This window comes from Marmota marmota, unplaced genomic scaffold (genome assembly GCF_001458135.2).
Source record: "Marmota marmota marmota unplaced genomic scaffold, marMar, whole genome shotgun sequence".
Classification (NCBI taxonomy): domain Eukaryota; kingdom Metazoa; phylum Chordata; class Mammalia; order Rodentia; family Sciuridae; genus Marmota; species Marmota marmota.
Genome location: NW_025999949.1, coordinates 16972381 through 16991867, shown reverse-complemented (window position 1 = coordinate 16991867; position 19487 = coordinate 16972381). Strand labels below are relative to the sequence as shown.

The 19487-nt window shown below is 38.7% G+C and overlaps 1 protein-coding gene across 1 annotated transcript in view; it reads left to right on the top strand.

The window, feature by feature from the left end:
- Positions 1 to 19487, top strand: part of Ext1 (exostosin glycosyltransferase 1) — a 265489-nt gene that overhangs the window by 223591 nt on the left and 22411 nt on the right. Inside the window, exons 2-4 of the mRNA XM_015486395.2 lie at positions 5957 to 6050; positions 7597 to 7704; positions 11785 to 11904. Of these exons, the coding sequence (XP_015341881.2) occupies positions 5957 to 6050; positions 7597 to 7704; positions 11785 to 11904 (322 nt within the window). The remainder of the gene's footprint in view (positions 1 to 5956; positions 6051 to 7596; positions 7705 to 11784; positions 11905 to 19487) is intronic.

The window sequence follows — 19487 nt, the reverse complement described above, 5'->3', positions numbered from 1 at the left end:
CTACTTAATGGGGGTGCCCTTTCTTCCAGGAGCATCCCTGTCTCCCACTGTCTCCACCAGTGCCAACTATGGCCCTCCTTCTCTGCCCCATATCACTCCCACCCCAGGCCTCCATCTTCCGTCTCTGAGTTCTAATCATTTGATAACATGTCTGTCTTTTCCTGAGCCACAGCTCCTTGAATAGTGCCTGATACCCTGTAAGCATCCACCTGCTGTTTTCTGGATGCATGATAAAAGCACAGAGATGTTGCTCCAAGGATGTTAATTTTATTTTCCTCATCCCAGTGCTTTATGGGATTATGAAATTCCAACTGTCATTAGCTCTTTATGTTTTCTTTCTTTCCTTCCTTCTTTCTTTCTTTCCTTAAGCAATATAATTTAAACTAGAGTGCAAGCCGAGAAGATTAATTACTTATGAGAATGGGGGCTGGAGGGAGCAGATCAGCTATAGATGTTAAGTTACTTTATAAATAAATACTTGAGACAAACTGTAACATCCTGGGGAGACTAGAATTGTGTGAATACAGAGATGAGAGACTAGGTCTCTTGTTTCTTTCCTGTCCTCTTTAGTTAGCAAAAAGCAGGCTCATTTGGCAAATGTGCATGCTACCGAGGGCTGTGTGGTAGCCACAGGAGGACCTCCTCCATCCACCAGCGACATCCTTGTCTATGTAGCTTTTGATAATAAGGCAAAATCCTTTCAATTAGAAGCTGCTGTTCTGTTGTGATTCACAGCTTCTGTTTTCATTTTATTTTAAAGGGTCTGTTCCACATTTGTCTCTTGGCTCTGTCTTTGGGAATCTGATTTTTCTTTTTTTTCCTTTTTTTTTTTTTAATTGTTGGTAGTTTTTTTTCTTTTTTATTCCTCCCTTCTGATATAATTTACCATAATAACTTGCAATTGCAAGTGCTTTACTGATTATACTGCAGGTACATAATTTCATTTACTCTTCACAACTTTGAGACGCAGCAAAGTTAAATGATTTGTGTGGGGTCAGACAGGAAGTGGTAAATTCAAAACCCAATTCCTCAACCCAGATTTTCTAACTTTAATTGGCTGTGTTTTCCATTATGTTCTGTTGCCTCCTTTCAGCTGTAATGACTAGAGCTGCCCTTTATGGGTTGCTTATAATGTGCCTGTGCTTTAGTTAAAATGTATCATTTAATCCCCACAATGGAAGTATTATCCTTCTTTGACCAAGAAGGAAACTAAGATTAAACAAATTAAATAACTTTCCCAAGATCACTCAGCTTGTAAATAGCAAAGCTGGAATTCGAACCCGGGTTTGGTTGAGTCTAAAGCTGCTTAACCACTAAGCTCTTAATTACTAAGCTGTTAACTACCATGCCAGTGGTTCTCTCAATTTAGGGTGCATCATAATTACCTGGTGGGCTTGCTGAAACAGAATCCTGGGCCCTTTCCCTGGAGTTTCTGACTCAGCAGGTCTGCATAAAGCTGAGAATTTGCTATGCTACCAAGTTCCCAGGTGATGCAAAGCATGCTAGTGCCTGAGAGAACACTTTGTGGCACTGTGCCACTCTGGTCTCCTTTCCCCAGTTGCACTGAATTGCTGCTAGCAAAAGTGTGTTTCATATGGAGGGGAAATACTTCATTATGCATTAATACATAGCCCATTTTAAGTAGGTTGTATCCCATATATTGTTCAATGCAACTTTAAGGAGAAAATTACTATGGCTATTGAGTGGTATTGGTTTCTGGGTTAAATTCAGGGTCATGTCATTTTTATTGCACTTTTCTTTGTAGTCATTTATGAAAACCCTCTACCTTCTGTGTTATTACCTACAGAGTAGGGACAATGATCATGTGATAAGGTTAACAAAACCATTTATTAACTAAAGCCAAACATTCTATAAGATTCTCATCTACTTACCTTCTTGTCTGGGATAGTATATGTTTCTTTTACTTCTAAGTAATATAAGATTATAATATGATTTACATTTCTAAACTTAAGTAAGGGGAAGAACAGCCAGTTTGAAAAGATTGTTCCCTCGTTTGACCTGTCAAGTCTGCCTGTCTTTCTCCCCCACCCCTAACCAATGGTAACCACTAATCTGTTTGCTAGCCCTGTAATTATGTTATTTCATGAATGTCATGTAAATGGAATAATGCAGTGTGTACCTCTTTGAGATTCGCTTTTTGACTTAGCATGATTTCTTTAAATTGTGTACATCAAGAGTCGGTTCTGCTTTATTGCTGAGAAGTATTCTATCTATGGATATACTGCAATTTCTTATGTCATTCATGCATTGAAGGACATTTGGGTAGTTTCCACTTTGGGGTTATTGCAGATAAAACTGCTGTGCACATTTGTGGACAAGTTTCCACATGAAAATAGGTTTTCATTTCTCTGGAATAAATGTCCCCGAGAGTATAATTGCTGGGTCATCTGGTAAATCCTTTTTTAATTTGAAAAGGAACCATCGGGCTGTTTTCCAAAGTGGCTACACCATTTCTCTTTCCTACCAGCAGTGTATGAAGAGTTCTGATCTCTCCCTATCCTCATCAGCACTTGTTCTCATCTGTCCTTTCTAATATCTTAACCATCCTGGTGCATGAAAAGTGATACCTCATGTTGGCTTTGATTTGCATTTCCCCAGTGACTAACTAACAATGCTGAGTATCTTTTCATGTGCTTACTGCTTTTTTTGTGTGTGTGTGTATTTATATTTATTTATATATATTTTTATATATTATATAAATATTATATATTATTATTTTATATATGTAGTATTATATATTATAAATATATTTATATATTTGTGTGTATGTATGTGTGTATGTATATATATATATATATATATATATATATATAAAAACATCCATTCAAATTCTTGCCATATTTTAAAATTGATTTATCTCTTTATTGCTGAGCCAGAAGAGTTCTTTATGTATTCTAGCTAAAAGTCCCTTATAAGATACATGATTTGCAAATATTTTTTCTCCCCTTCTGTGAGTTGTCTTTTTCACTTTCCTGTTGGAAGACAGGGTGCTGCCCAGGGTAGAGCTCCTGCAGGTGGAGCGGGTAGCAGGTGTAAGGGGCAGGTCCTGGATCCGATGGCACAGACGATTCTTGCCAAGAGTGGATGGATTTTCTCAGATGAACATTTCTCTATTTGTCATTATCCCCCTAGGAAAGTTTTTAGAGACTTTAAATAAAATGTTTTTATAGTTTTTTGCTGGTTAAATTGTTTTGCTGAACAGAGTTCTTTAAGTGTCATTCTGGAAGGTGACTATAATCTCCTCTTGTGAAACAAACACTCCCAGGAGGTTTTACAAAACTTGAAGTTCTCATTTCATTGCTGGTCAGTTTGTTCTTTGGTTGATCTAGCCACCAGGGAAGACCTCTGGACAACATCTGTAGGAATGATATCATGTGTGAAACATGTAGTGTTTCCCAAAAGAATGACTGAATAAATGAATGGGTTTAGGTATCTAGAAATTAGAGCATCCCATGGACTAAGTGGGAGGGTAACAAGCACAAGGCTAAGCGGAACCACCATTGGCCCAACTGAAACCACCATTGTCCCCACTGAGAGGCTGTCACTACCTTTTAGCTAGAGCACACCAAGAATGCCTAGCCTCACTGTCCATAGAGCCCAAAAGAGAGGTGAGTTCATGGCTGAGCATGCTTGGAAATCTGAATTACTCTTACATTATCCATGTATGTTCTGATTGTCTTAATGTGTCCAGGTGAACACACACATAGTAAACATGCCTTATGTATGTATAAGTGATATCTATGTGACATACAAACTTAATGGATGTGGAAACCTTCCAAGCCATGGAATATTCTCAAAGGACATTCCTTTCCCTTACCAAAAAAAAAAAAAAAAATGCTAACATGAAATATTAACGGAGTTTTGTAGTTGAATCTTTACTCGTCTAGTCCTACTGGCTTTTTTTTTTTTTTTTTTTTTTTTGCAGATGAGGAAACTGGGATCCAGAAAGCACCCATGTTTTGCTCTTGGTCTCATAGCTATCTTGCAGTTTCCTAATTCCTTCCAGAATATTCTCCCACATCTCATTATGAGAATGACTACAAGCTTCAGTCATGTCACTTCATTTGCTACATCAGCAACTAGTCCTTCTGTGCAACCATTTAAGTCAACACCGTAGTTTAGCTCTCATTTAAATTTTTCCTATAAGTTTTCTGCCCTTCCTCTTCCTTCACCCATTCCCTAAAGTAAATTCTGCAACTGGCAACTTTGAAACTTGTAACAATCCAGAACACTAATAGGGTTTTACATTTTTAGCAGCCTAATGATGAGGATGTAGGACCTTCTCTGCCAGTCCCTCAGGGGTTTCTATTCTGGGCATCCATTAAACCTTGCTGTAATCTACAGTATATTCGACCTTTCTATAATAAAATCTGATTAAACTTTACATATAAGTGTGTGTGTGTGTGTGTGTGTGTGTGTGTGTTTGTATACACATTTCCCCCTGTAAGATAGGGATTCAGTTATTATCAACATTTGAACTTGAAGAAACTTTTCAATTATTTTTCTCTGCTTGGTGAAGAAAGAGAAGTCATTACCATCATAATTTAATATATTTTTTTATTTAGCTAAATTTGAGGCTTCTTAAAAATCTTTTCTACTTTGAAGTCTATTTTGCAGTTTAATTAATGCAGCAAGGGTTTTTTATTTTATTCTCAATGGAGATAATCTTAATCTATTCACAGTGACCTTTTCTTGTGCAAATTAGTTGTACACGCTTGTTTAAGCAAATGGTCCTGTGCATGATGTCTCTTCTTAATGACGGGTTTATAATTGAAAATTGGCTTACTCCCATATGCCTAGTTTGTATGAGAATATAAAAATAGATGTGGACTTTAAAAATATAAATGTATATATCAATATCCCAAAAAGAGGAGGAAGAATCCAATGCCTTCAGGCTATGATTAAATTAGACTATTAGAGTTAGAAAATGCTGGTGACATATGCTACTGTCAAAGTCACACCTGTCTGCTCAGCATTGGAAGCTCTTGAAAAATGAGAGTGATTTCCTCCTGGCTGTAGGAACCAGTGCTTTCACAGGACGTGAGCCATCTCTAGCTGCCCAAGTTTTCTCAAACTCATAATGAACTTGAAACTGTATGTGTGTGGGAAGATGTGTTTGTGGTCATCACTTTTCAAGTGACAGTCTTACACAAAGTATTACGTATAATCTTTCCTAAATTTCACTACCATAAAGAGACAGGTGATACTTATAATTTGCATTTTTTTCCCAAAATACAATAACAGTATAATACCACTAAATGGTATGTCAGTGAAAGAAGTCATAATTTCTTCTGTATCCTGTTTGCCATGGCCACTTCTACCCCACCCCCTTGACATCATTCTGTCTCATTTCTTGGGCTAGCTTCCTTATGTCTCATCTCTTCTTTCTCCTGTAAGTCGTGTCTTATACAGCAGTGATTGTCTCTAGCTGAATGTTCTTGGTTAAATGTGGAAACCCAGCTTGGGGGAGAAAGTAAGTGTTGTGTCGTGTTTGTGATCAGGTGGCCCAGGTAGTTTTTAATAGCATGGTTTGGAGGATAAGGAACAAGAACTGTTTTAGTTGTACTGCATGGTGTGGCAATAAAGGAGAAGACAGCAGTGACTTTTTTTACGGGAGCAATGTATTTCATCATTTTGGAAGAAAAGATTGGACAAGGCAGATTGTTACTAGGACCTTCAGACTTGTCTTTTTATGTACTGTTTGCAAAAGAGAACACAATTGCTATGTCCAATGTGACTGTTCACATTTGTTCTCCTCTGTACCACATTGCCTTTCCCCCCAAATGGAAAAGCGTGAGCTGCTCCCTACCAACCACCCCCGGGGCTCTCCTCAGTGTTCTGGGTAAATTTATGCCTGTGAGCACCCACCAATGCTCAGCCATCCCTGCTTCCCTGATGGGTCTTCGTGTGCTGATGATGCCCCCTTTCTTTCTAGGTATGATTATCGGGAAATGCTGCACAATGCCACTTTCTGTCTGGTTCCTCGTGGTCGCAGGCTTGGATCCTTCAGATTCCTGGAGGCTTTGCAGGTAAGAGACCCTGAAACTTCCCCAGAGTAGAGATGAAGATGAAGTCACACTGGGTGGATTTGTCCTTAACAACTCCTGGGATAGTTAAACACTTTCCTTGAAAGTGTGAATTTTTTTCCCAAGAAAATCTGAAACATTACTGAAAAGTGGGCACAGTCAGAAGGAATACTCACCTCCTGTAGACAGAAGATGAAATGGCTTTGCCACCAGGGAAAGTGGGTTCCTCAGGGACATGATTGTGAACAGAAGGCAGATCTGCTTGCCAGTCTGGCCTGCAGAGCTCCCGGAAGGAACCTTGCCCTTTCTCTGGAAGCCAATCTTAAAAGCAATGAAAATGGTATATTGTTGGTACTCCCCCAAAACAAAATATAAGCTTCATTCTCATCATGGGTTCTGTTGCTGGGTCTCTCTAAATTTAAAGTGATGCTCCACAGTATGATGCTACTTATTTGACCCCACTGTTCCCATGCTCTGCAATTCAGAGATTCTGCTCCACTTTAGAGCCTGTGTGGGGGTTTCTCTTCTCATCAGTCACATTCTGCAGAAAACCCTTCTTCTGCACAGAGAGTAGCCCGTATTTCCTACCTGGCAGTAGCAACCAGCCTTCTTTGACTACAGAGAGAAAGCATGCTCTCAACCTCTCAACCTTTCCTGTCCTCTTGCTACTGTGTCCTTTGCCCACTGTGCTCTGTGCCCTGTCTGAATTTGTGCTTTGCTGCAGTGCTTCATGACTTTCTGACCCTGTCATCCTAACTGCAGATCATTCTGTTGTGTCCTCCAACAGAAGAGCCTCCTTCTCCTGAAAGTCTTTCCCAGTGTGCTCTGTGTGTTCTGTGAGGCATGCATCACTAATGTTCTAGCTTTCTGAGATGTTGCACGGAATGAATTTTCCCTGGTTTGGATTATGAGTATTCTGGAACCAGCATTTCATCATTAGCTTATTTATATGTATCGGCTGTTTGATTTCAGTGCAGATAATAATTGGTGTGACTGTGCCTTCGATCACTCCACACTGAAGGGAGCAAGGTTCTGGGTTAGGTGTTTGCAGAGCAAAGGAAAGGTGGACACCCTGTGATAATGAAGTTTACAAAAATGCTACATTGGAAGGTCAGGTCCCATTCTGCTCTTTGTTGCTCATGACATGGAGGCAAACCACTTTGCAGTTCCATTGACAAAACTGTTTATATTCAAGGTTGGTGTTATGCTCAAACTTTGTTAGTGAAAGCTTTTGTTTCATCAATAAAACTTCTGCAGCAAGGCCTGTCGTCTCCATGGGAGTAAGGTCAGCCAAGCCATGGGATAGAATAGAAATGGCGTTTTGGCATTCTAGGGCAAGACTTGCAAATATTAAAATAAGTCTGGATACATATAACCTTCATGTGACTTGACAGTTCTGACAGCTCATTTTCTCTCCAACCTAAGCAGCCCAGGACCATGCAACATAAGAAAGGGCATTGATTGGATTTGAACTGATTTCACTTGTGACTGGGGTGGGGTGGTCCTGCTTTTGCTAACCTCACGCTCATGAAGTCCCTTCTTTACCCAGGCTGCCTGTGTCCCTGTGATGCTCAGCAATGGATGGGAGTTACCATTCTCTGAAGTGATTAATTGGAACCAAGCTGCCGTCATAGGCGATGAGAGATTGTTATTACAGGTAAGGAAGGAGCTGTGTGTGGCCTTCAATAGATCAGCAGATTCTTGCAGCCCCCAGCCAAACTTTCAAAGAAGATGAATCCAAAAGGCCAGCTCTATAAAAGAAATTTTATCAGCAGAAAATTACCTGTGTCACGGTGCACATGAAGTCATTTAATATGGTATTGTTCACTTTCCAACACAAAAATCTGTCCAGGCCCACAGAATGTATTCTGAAAAGGAGAGATTGTAGGTAAAGAACATGAGTTTCAATGGTAAGAAGTGGAGTTCCACCCCCTTCAGCAACCAGAGTTTTTGGAAACAATACTCCTCTGCTCCTTCAGATTCCTCTCCTTCTTTCTGCATTCAGCTTCAGATTAATTTTCAGAACAGAACTCTGTGGATGGGTTCTTACACTTAATGTTATCATTACTCAGATGATCCAGTTTGTGGGCCTGCCTGAATGTTCTCTTTTAAATGTTCATTTAAAGAGCAGCCCCTAATGAAAATTTAAACTGCTTAAGGGAGGTGGATACAATGTTCATAGAGAAATCCAAGGGCAAGAGTGTCCATCCAGAATTCCTAAAGCCCCTTGTGCAGTATTGTTTGAGGTTCACTATGGTTGCCATACTCTCTCCTCTGAAAATTACAGAATATTTTGATGCTTTTCTTTCATTGCATTGTATACTTTATCTTTGAACTACTGCATCATATGTAGGAAGATTATCTATAATATCCTTGCTTTTTAAAAAGTGTTTGATGCCCATAAAATTGGGTTTCTAACTCTGTTATTGATTCTAATTCTAGTGATGCTGGCCAGTTGGCCAGGGGGTGGGTAAAGTCTAGCAGTCCTCTCCCTAAAGGAGGAGGTGAACTGTCTGTAACCCAGGGCCCTGGGTTAAACAAGCGCAGCCCACTATAGCTCCAAAAACAGTCCTTTTGTCTGGTCCTCAGTTCTGTCTGTGTCTTATGGGCCTCTGGGACTTCAGAAACAAAACCAAGGAATTTCCAAACCAATGTGGCCTGGAAATGGCAGAACCTGTGTATTAGGGATAGCTCAAACTTTGTTTCTTAGGTGTTCACTGAGAAAGGGTCTGGAGATTTTGTGAAAGGGCAGCTTTTGTAGCAATGATTCTCCATTATGATTCCATAAGGAATCCTTGCTTACATCCTGAAGAAGGGACCCCCCGCAACTCTCCCGCATACACAAAGTGCAGATAGATGCCAAATCATCTACTTGTAAAGTCTAAACAAAAATGATAGATCTATTCCTTTTCCATGTTTCTTTTTTTTCTTCCTTTTATGTTTTTCAAAATACATGCTTATTAGAGGAAATTTGGGAAGTAAAGGAAATACTTTAGCCATAATTTCTCCATTTATACACCAAGGCTCCCACGGATTCTCTGTGAACAGGTCGGGAGTTTGTCTTGGGGATTGGGGAGCATTTTAGCACCCAATTGTAGATGTCTAGTTTCTACCATTTCACCCAAGTTCATGGGTGTTTCACCTTCTGAAGTAATTTTTTGGCTTGACTCTGAAGATTGTGCTTTCCATCCCCCTCGCTCACCCGGCTTGACGATATTCTTCCTTCTCATCTGCACACTGTCTTTGCACAGCTGCCTCCATATTGAATAGCGACTGTACTGTCATTAACAATGGTTTTAAAGAGTTGGCACTGAGCCCAAATGTGCGCTCTGGGAAATGTTTTTGTTATGTTACAATTTTTCATTTCCTGTTTTAGAACAGCTCGGATGTTTTTATTTGCATATATTCTTGTCATCCTGTCATCGAGAGAGCTTACTGTGGCTTTCCTATATCTATCTTGGTAGATTCTATTAGTTTTGTTACCATACCTGACCTTTTATTAAGACTTCATTGAGTTCTTCAAGTTCCAAAACAATCCAGCCAAATTGGAATTAATTTATCACTTTCCCATACCTGTCTCTTAGGACAAGCAGATTAATAACCAATAGCCAAATGCCATTAAAACTTGGAACTCTGTCCTTTCAATCAATTGGAATTGTCTTCCAGAGCCCTTTGCAGAGCTCTGTCATACACGAGTATCACATGCACAGGCTGATAAGACACATGCACCAGAGCGGGAAGATGAAGCTGTGGCTATGTCAGAGAGGGGACCCTCTTGTGGGGTGATCTGTGCTACTCCTCTTGCTTCAGGACCACAGCAGACTCAATTTCTGGAGACCCCCTGGCAATGACAGCTTTAGGCATCTTTCCAGTGGATTGGTTCCTTGCCACAATGCTAACCTACATGACTCAGAAAATGCCATTGACATTTAGAAGAAGGCATGATTATGAAAATTGAATATGATAATTATCTTTCTAATTTTCCTTTGGCGATCTAGGCAATTTTCAGTGAGTAAATAAAAATAAATTTTCTTTGACTTACCAAGGATTCATGATACGAATGATGCTCTTTACCTTCTCCAAGGATATTTTATTTCCACTTGACCTTGAACTTTATAGGCTGTTTACCTACCAGTGCTGCTTCTTTACCTGCTGCCTCATGTTTTTTTCAGTGTTGTAAATCCAGATATACCATTTAGGGCACAAATTTAGTATCTAGTTTGGGGCATTGCCAAAGCAAGTGAGCTTTTCCTTCTGTTCTTACTGCAAAGCAGTTTCATCGCTTCTCTTAAGGAGAGTCTTGACTCAAACAGTGTGCTACCATTTTCTTCTCTTCTAATGGGAACTCAGTTATACGTTTAGTCAATGTCATGGGTAACTTTCCTATTAATGCGGCTAACAGAGCATTCCTCCTCAGTCCAGGCTCCCATGTCTGTCTGATTAGTCATGCATTAGAGAGGCAAGCATGCAGAAAGAGGTGAGCACAAAAGGGCAGTTGCTAATCACAAGGAATCTCCCCTAAGAATATAGAGTCCATAAATGCAATAGACCTTGAACTGTAGGTGAAAATAGGAAGTAAGCCCAGAAAACTTGCCAGAAACACAGGAAATATATTCTACATGTCTAGACCCAAGCAGGTTCACATACAGATACTAAGCATTTGGCTAACTTTGAGCAGAATCAATGGTCCAGCTTAGAATAGCATTGCCCTGATGTCAATAATGATAATAGTAGCAATAAGCCACATGGATTAAACGTCCCATGTTTTAGGCACTTTGCTAAGTAGGTACTCACATAGTCTTGATTACAACTTTATGATGTTTGTTCACCCTATTTTATAAATAAGGAAATGGAGATCACCTAACTTGTCCAAGGAAACACAGCTAGTAAATGACAGCGTCAAGAATTCTCCTTAGTGTTTTGACTCCTATGCCCCTGTGCTTCACCACTAAGCAGTATTGCTATTGAAAACAGTGATATCCCTGTAGAGCCTTTAGGTAGCGATGCTCAGTTCACCTCTTATGTCTTAAGTAATTACAACATAAAAGCTACTCTCCTAACCTTAGGATGTGTGCAGCAGTATGGACAGGACATGGGACCTTTCTTAAAGTTTGTGCGGCTTGGCAGAGAGTAGTGTATGACTAAATGTATATGGTGTTTGAGAGCTCCAGTCATATTGGGGTGTGAGCTGGAGCCAGACAGATCCAGAGACTGCAAAGGATCAAAGGGGGAGGGAGCAAGGCTGGGCACTTAGAAGGGACTAACCTAATTTCATGTTGGATGGGGAGACTCAGAAACATTCTCTAAAAAGTCCTTTTGTAGCTATTTACAGGTGACAAATCTTACTAGTGCTTGGGAGCCTTTCCCCAAGGCCTTTGGCTTCTCTTCTGTACAATTTGGTGGTCTATGTTCAGGTCAAGGATTTCTGGGACTTCAAGAGGAAGAAATAGCAATGGTGACTGTAGGAACACCCTAAGCAACAGATGAGAGCTCCTGAATCTTAGAATCAAACTAACTTCCACATATTAAAAGCCTTTGAGGCTGATTCCCTGAAATGCTGTTTATATCTGTCGTCTCTTAGGCACATTTCTACTCAAGGGTTGCTGATTTTACTAGACCTGTGTGTTAAAAGCTGAATGCTGGGAACAATTAAGATGTAACCCAGTTGGATTGTTTTGATCAAATGCATCTCTTTGTTTTACGATTATAATTACTATGTGTTCACCTTATGTTACAGATTCCTTCTACAATCAGGTCTATTCATCAGGATAAAATCCTAGCACTTAGACAGCAGACACAATTCTTGTGGGAGGCTTATTTTTCTTCAGTTGAGAAGATTGTATTAACTACACTAGAGGTAAGTGAGTCCGCTTGGCTCCTGATCTCGAATAATAATTCTTTATTCACTTATATTTTGCTATTGGTGGTGTGTGGTTGGTCAAAGGGGCAAAACCAAATTGTCTATACTTGGATATGTGAGTGACCCCTCTTTGACTGCTTTCCTTGCTCAGCAAGCACCATGGTTCCTGACATACGCCAAGAGCAAAAGCAACAGGAGGAGAAATTATGCTCCTTGACTCTGAGATTAACTCTGCCTTACATCATTTCAGGGATATGTGGGTAATGACTATTTTCCTGTCATTCACACTCAATGGCATCCTTTGAAGACCTATTTCTGGAGCCATTTAGAAAAAAAGATTGAGACTAAGTAAAGGGAAGTCCTCTATAACTCTAAAAATATGAGTGGATTACTGGGCACCAGAGTCTCTGATGGCTTTGGGGGACAGCAAAACTAATTCTCAAGACATATATAAGCCAATCAACCAGCACCTATATTGCAAGGTTATATTAAGAGGAAAATTAGGATTACACCCATCTGGTGCAGAAAGTGTTAAACTTTATGAAAGCCAAAAATCTTTTAGGTAGACGGATGCCCATCTTCACATTGCTTTTTATTTTTTAAGGCAGGAGGGGAAAAGGAATGGGAAGCATGCCAATGATAAAAAGCTTTGGAAGTATAGCAGAGAGCAGTGGCCTGAGGCTACACCTGAGCCACGCAAAGAGCTAAGAAAAGATTTAGGAAACTGCACGCTCATGAGTTACAGGCTTGCAGGAGTGGGGGTGGAGATCCCCTGGGGAGTTGCCTCATGGAGGTGACTCTGAGGTGTTCACAGAAGGACTTGGGGACATTTATCACCATGCTTTAGGAATATTTTCTTTGGAAATACTGTCTTTTTATTTTTACTCTAGAATCTAATGTAGTTTGGAGCATACACCAAGAAGTCTGAGTTATACCAAGGAAACTAAGTCACCCTGTTTGGTCCACATGTCACTTTACTTACCCTAGTGTGTATTATAGTCAGTGCTGGTCATGGTGCACTGGAGGTTTGTCTGACCCCAGCTTTACTGCAGCTCCTGCTGCCACCTTGAGACAAGCCGCCCAGTGTCCTCTCCTGCATTGCATACATTGTTTTCATGCTGGAAGTAGGTGAAAAGGGTTGTGCAGGACCCGCCCCCATCCCCAGGAAGGCAGCAGGGACATGGTGACTGCCAGGTGCTTCCTTATTGCAAGCAAACTTTTCTTATGACTCCACAAGTACTCTCCTCAGTTAAAATGGAGTTTCCATTTGTGTTCATAGCAGCAGATTTGAATATTTAACAATCTACCTTTTTCTTCAATCCTTTTGTCTATCCAAGATCCTGCCTAGGCCCTTCTTTAACAAAGATGAGTATTACTTTTCTTTCTTTTCTTTTTGGAGTGGATAGTGCTTTTATCAAAGAAAGTATGTGTTTATTTTAGAAAGCAATAGAAAATCCTTGCAGCCTTAAAAAAAAAAAAAAAAAGCATATAAAACCACTGTCAGCATACCATAGAGTCCCATGAACATTAGTGTTTTTATACACAAATTTCAGTTTGTTTTGATTTTTTTTTTATTTAAAACAGTGTCTGTTTATACTTGGATTATAACCTGTTTTTTCTGCATAATGACGTATCATTAATATTTTCTCATGTCATTAGATTTTCAACTATTTATTATTTTTCAAAATTACCATAATGACTATCTAATATTTTATTTATAATATCACTTAATATATTTGCAGGGAGCAGGGTGGTACTTAGGGTTGAACTCAGGGACACCCTTCCACTGAGGTACATCCTCAGCCCTTTTTATATTTTCTTTTTCTTCCTTTGGAATGGGGTCTTGCTAAGTTATCCAGGCTGGTCTTAAGTCTGTAATCCTGCTGCCACAGTGTCCCTAGTTGCTGAGATTATAGGCATGCACCACAGCACCTGGCCTGATATTTCTTAATTTTAAAAATTAATTACCAATTTGGATACATTATAATTGTCTCTGGTTTTTCATCATCATACCCATCATCAAAACAAACAGCCTGAAAGCTAAATGGTTGCACAAAGTCAAGATTCTGTCCTTCTGAAAAATCCCTTTAATTCCATATCTGGTTCAGAGAATATGCTAGATGTTAAGATTTCTAATTTGTCAATTTTCCTGCAGTAGAAACTTAACTCATTTAAACTCCCTCTGGCTTATATAAGAGGACTTATTTTGATTATTTTGTTTTTTACTCCTTCTCACTCATAGTTGACATTATAGCTTTTAAAATAATAAATCATTTTCTTAATTTCTATTTCTGAGGATGCTAGTAAAAACAAAGACAAGGAAAAATCGCCATGATATTATTGTTACATTTTTCTTATTAATTTTTGCTAGAAACTTCCCTCCCCAGGTAACCCTGCAGGCAACCCCTCTACCACAGAGCTACATCTCCAGCCCTTAATTTTTAAGAGCTTATTAATATTAAATAACCCTTTGTTTCTTCTGTTATACATGTTTCCCCTAGTTTATGGCATGCTTTTCTCCTTTCCTTAGGATTAGGCAATATTTTCATCTGCAGCTTCTCCGCTTGCTACTTTTTAGAAAGGATATTTTGACTCATAATTTTATTTCTCTTATGGGTAGTTATGTAAATATTTATTTAGAGATGGAATCTCATTATGTTGCCCATTTGGGTCTCAAACTCTTGATCTTCTTGCCACCGCCTCGTAAGTATTAGTATTACAGGTGTGTGGCACAATGCCAGCTTTTATTTAGTATGTATGCACACACAGACACACCAATAAATTTTTCTAATATATTCATGGCTAATTGTAACTATTTAATCCAGATTGCTTTTATGTACGATCTGTGTTAGAAAATCTAACCTTTTTCTTTTCTTTGAATTAATAAATTTTTGTCTAGTTTTCCCAACATATTTCTTAAGCTCTTCTTTCCTTAGTATTTTCACACACCATTTTTATGCATCTTTGGGTGTGTTTCTGGCCATTTGATTCTGACCTTTTGCGTCTATCTCTAATATGCCCAGATCATATGTTTTAATTTTTTTTAACCCTACCATGCCACCTGAGGGTAAAACTATTTACTTAACCAGTCTGCTATTAATTACTATTGATGTTTCGAATTATTTATTTTTTCATAGGTAACAGTCTTTATCCAAGCAGTGACTTTCTGCATGTGTTTTAAACTACATCTCTGCCTATTTCTTTAGAATGGAGTCCCTAATGTAAGATTACTGGGCCAAAGAGTCTAGGCATTTTGAAGGCTCAATTTATTTTGCCAAATTACTCTTCAAAAAAAATGTTTCAGTCTAAACCTTCACAGGCTTCCTGGGAGAGACCCTGTCTTGCTATATTCTGATCAGCCTTAAAGGTTGTAACTTAAGCACACACATGCACACTTTGCTAAGTTGCCATTTGAAAGATAGTGGCTCATTTGTTTTATTTCTTCAGAGTTTGGTCTTGCATGGATCTGTTTCCTTGTCTCTGATGTTAGTGCTCCGTTATCCTAAACTAATAGTTGGTTGTGTTATATTCATCTGAATTTAATGTAAAGTTCAGCCATTTTCATCTCTGAGCCCTGAAAGGCCTACTTCCTTTGAATTTAAGCTGTGCAGTTCTTCATCAACACAGTTATTTTTTAAAACACTAAAAATCACATACTTCATTCAGATTTATAGTGACTGTCAAATCTCTTTATATCAATCCAAGATTGGGTTGTAATAATTTGACCTCTCTACCAAATTATGTAGAGAAACCATTCACTTTTCCCATCTTAATTCATTACTCCAATTACCCCCCAAAAATCAGCATAAACAGAAAAGCAGGGAAATGGCAGAAAATGCCATCTGCACACACAAATAAACAAAGCCAATGTGTTAAAAATAATTTAAGTATTGTATATAAAAAATGCCCACTTTGGATGATAAAAGTCAATTGATCAGCGCTAGAGCTCCTCAGGTATGAGAATAATCAAAGTTACCTTTAGGCAGCAGAGACCTGAGGATTCTTTGCTCAAGATATTATGTTCAGACTTGAACTCTCAGTCCTTCTTTCTTACTATTATTCCAGGCCATGGAAATGGAATTACTGGGTCTTTGGAGACTATGAGCCCTAGAATTTTATGTGATGCTCCCAGACACAATTGAAGACAAGATTCCGCATCCTTCTTTCCAAAACCTGGGTCAAGGCACTAGAACATTTCATTTGTGAAGCACGCTGTCATAGTGGAATTCTGATGGTTTTTCCAGTCTGAGTGAAATTTCCTTGTCCTGTTTCTTGGAATTAAGGGGCTATTTAATCATTGCTAAGCTTTTTAGAGCAGGAGGTATATATTGTGCACATTGAAAAGTCATGTTAGGGCCAATGGTAAATTACTACCAGGACAGTATTCCTTCATGGACTCCATTGTTTTTTTTTGTTGTTGTTGTTTGTTTGTTTGTTTGTTTTTTCTTGAGAGAGAGAGAGAGAGAATTTCAATATTTATTTTTTAGTTATCGGCGGACACAACATCTTTGTTTGTATGTGGTGCTGAGGATCAAACCTGGGCCGCACGCATGCCAGGCGAGCGCGCTACCACTTGAGCCACATCCCCAGCCCGGACTCCATTGTTTATCAGAGCATTGCACAATTACCTGGCACTCAGGATTAAACCATATGCTGAGTCAGAGTCAAGATGAGCAAAAGAAAAGTGCATGAGATTATAATGATATATGGAAACAGCTAATGGTAACTAGGAAAGCACTGTTTGTGGGAGATTTGGGAAGTTTTTCCCATTTTCCTCTTCAGTTATCAGACTGTGAATATTCAAACTATAGTATTATTGATCTTGTTATTTCAGCAAGGTGGTGTATGGTGGAACTGTGTATTGGGCAACATTGCTTTGGTCAAAAGCTCAAATCAGGGCCACATAGAATGACTATAACCTATAACCGATTGCCCATTATTTTGAAAAGTTAAGATGGCACATAAAAAAAAGAAAAAAATAAGGAGCCTATCATTCTTTCATTTAAATTTGTAAGACATATCATCTTTATTCCAATAAAAAAGAAATATTATCTTTATTGAGGGTGCCATTTTGGACCATAACAAAGTATTATTGTATTATGTGTGTGTATTTGTGTGTGTGTGAGTATTGATTTTCTTTACAGCCAAAGAAGTGTCCAAATGTGAAGTCTCTTACAACAATAAAGCATAAGCACTAGGTGCGATGAAAGAATTCTGGGAGCTGTCCAGTGCAGTGATAGGGAGAACTGGGTATTAGAAGAGGAAAAATGATCTTTCTATTTGATAAAATGAGATCCCTACTCTTTCAAACTTCTGCCAAATCAAGTTGATATAAACCTTTTAGAAAGATGCTTGGCAATACATGTGAATGGCCTCGATAACATTCATATTCTTTACCCAAGTCCTAAAGAATCGATCCTTAATCTGGAAAAAAAAAAATGCATGCATAAATATGTTCATTGCTTTACATGGAAAAATTGCCCCATTTATGGTCATTTAGAATAACTAAACCATGAAAATACTATGGAAAATATCCATATAGATAATATCTGTTACAGCTGTGCACAAATAAGAAAAAAATATACCTAGAAAATGAGCACAGGGACAAGGATTTATCAAGTCTTAGGTGTAAACACTTAAGCAGCTATTCTTAAATCCTAAGAGATTGTTACAATTAATGTGATGCTTTATTATTTTATTACAAATGAGGAAAGTGAGATATAAGGCGGCAAATTGCTTGGCCAAGGTTAAATTCAACATTTGCTATTGCTCTCATACCTGTTCTGGTATTTTCTTGTCTGGATCCATTTGAAGAGAATATAAAATGCTTATTAGTATTTCAAAAGAGTACTATAACTGATTATCATATCCTAGAAGTTGAAAAGATGAAAATGTTGTGATACCTAACCAAAGAGATAATAACAATGAAAAGCATACCACTCAGAGACCTGGAGGGAAGGTGTACCTCTGACATCTCTGAGTTTCATGTCCTTTGTGTGTTGGTTGGATTTACAATGCTATCTGTTAACAATTCATTCTGTGTCTTGATATCCAGACTAGACTATATACTGAAAGGCACATACATTTGGAAAAACAACAACAGAAAACAGGATGTAGATGGAAAAAAATAGATAAAGGAAAATAAATTAGATAATTGGATAATTTAGATTTGGAAGGTATAACTAATGAAGGTACAAAGTGAAATTGCAAACCATGTGAAACCTCTTCATATCCATGACAGTTTTCTCACAATTAATGGGTAGGCAACAGCATTATAACCCCATCGTTCTTGTACCATAGTGAATAAAATCCATATTTTAGCTATGTTCCTAAAATCTGTACCAAATCAGAAACCTCTGCCCAGCCATATGAAATTAGCAATTTTGATCTGAGTGAAAGATAAAGTTTAGAAATCATTAGACCAAGATATATGCACTCCTTTAAATTTTCTCCCTGCTTTCTTCCATCTCTCTCATTAGGAAAATAAATATGACAAGATTTTCAAAGATTTTCAAAGCCCACTTTATTACTTGTTGAGTCACCATGTGGGATGAGACAAGGGTGTAAATAATTTAGCAAATAATAAAACTCCATTTCAAATTATTTATACCTAAAATCACATTGTATTAAATAGAGATCTGGAAAATGGTTATGTGGACCTTCAGTCTCTCCTTAACATTAAGATTTTATTCTATTTTCATGTTTATTTATTTATTTATTTATTTTGGTGCTGGGGTATGAGCTCAGGGCCTCATATATGCTAAGCACACACTCTCGCATGCACATGCACACATACGCACGTGTACTGTTATGCTCGAATTCAAGACCCCCAAAAGACTACCAGAGACCAAGATCGATGTAAGCAGCAAAGAGGTGTTTATTGGGAGCTAGCTCGGTCATCTGCGTGCACACAGCAACTGGTGACGCTGAGAGGCTCCAAGCCCAGGGTTTGCAGCAGTTTTATACACTCTTTGGGGAAGGCAGGGACTTCACATACATCATAGCATCTCTTAGCAAATCATCGCACACCACAGGAAAATCATAAAACAACTCTAAAACATGATTAGCACATTCACTGGCGGGAACAAGTTGGGTAAGGGTGATTGGTTAGTACAAGAGGGGGAGTCATTTGAACTGATTGGTTTAGCCACGAGGGGAGTATGTGCTGAACTACATGGTTTCCCAACATGTTATCAACCACCATAAACTACTGGGAGGGTCATCTGGCATCCCAGGTATTTTCCCTGTCTCATGCTGATTGGTGGTTGCTAGGGGGTTGCTATGGGTCCTCACCTAGCCTGACTGAGTCAGGGACACCTGGTGCTGCAGATCTCTCCTGTTATTTGTAGATAAACAGCTCAGCCGGGTGGGTATGTGCCTATGAGTGCTATGTGGGTCTTTCCAAGGACAAGGGTCACACCCGCTTCCTTGGACAGGCTTTGCTCTGAGGTAGAGGCTGGTTTTTCATTACAAAACAAAAAAAACTTGAAACGTGAAATTTTGTATCAAGTTAATGATTTTCCAAATCTTATCTTGTGTGTGTGTGTGTGTGGGGGGGGTGTTGTTGTTGTTTTTTGTTT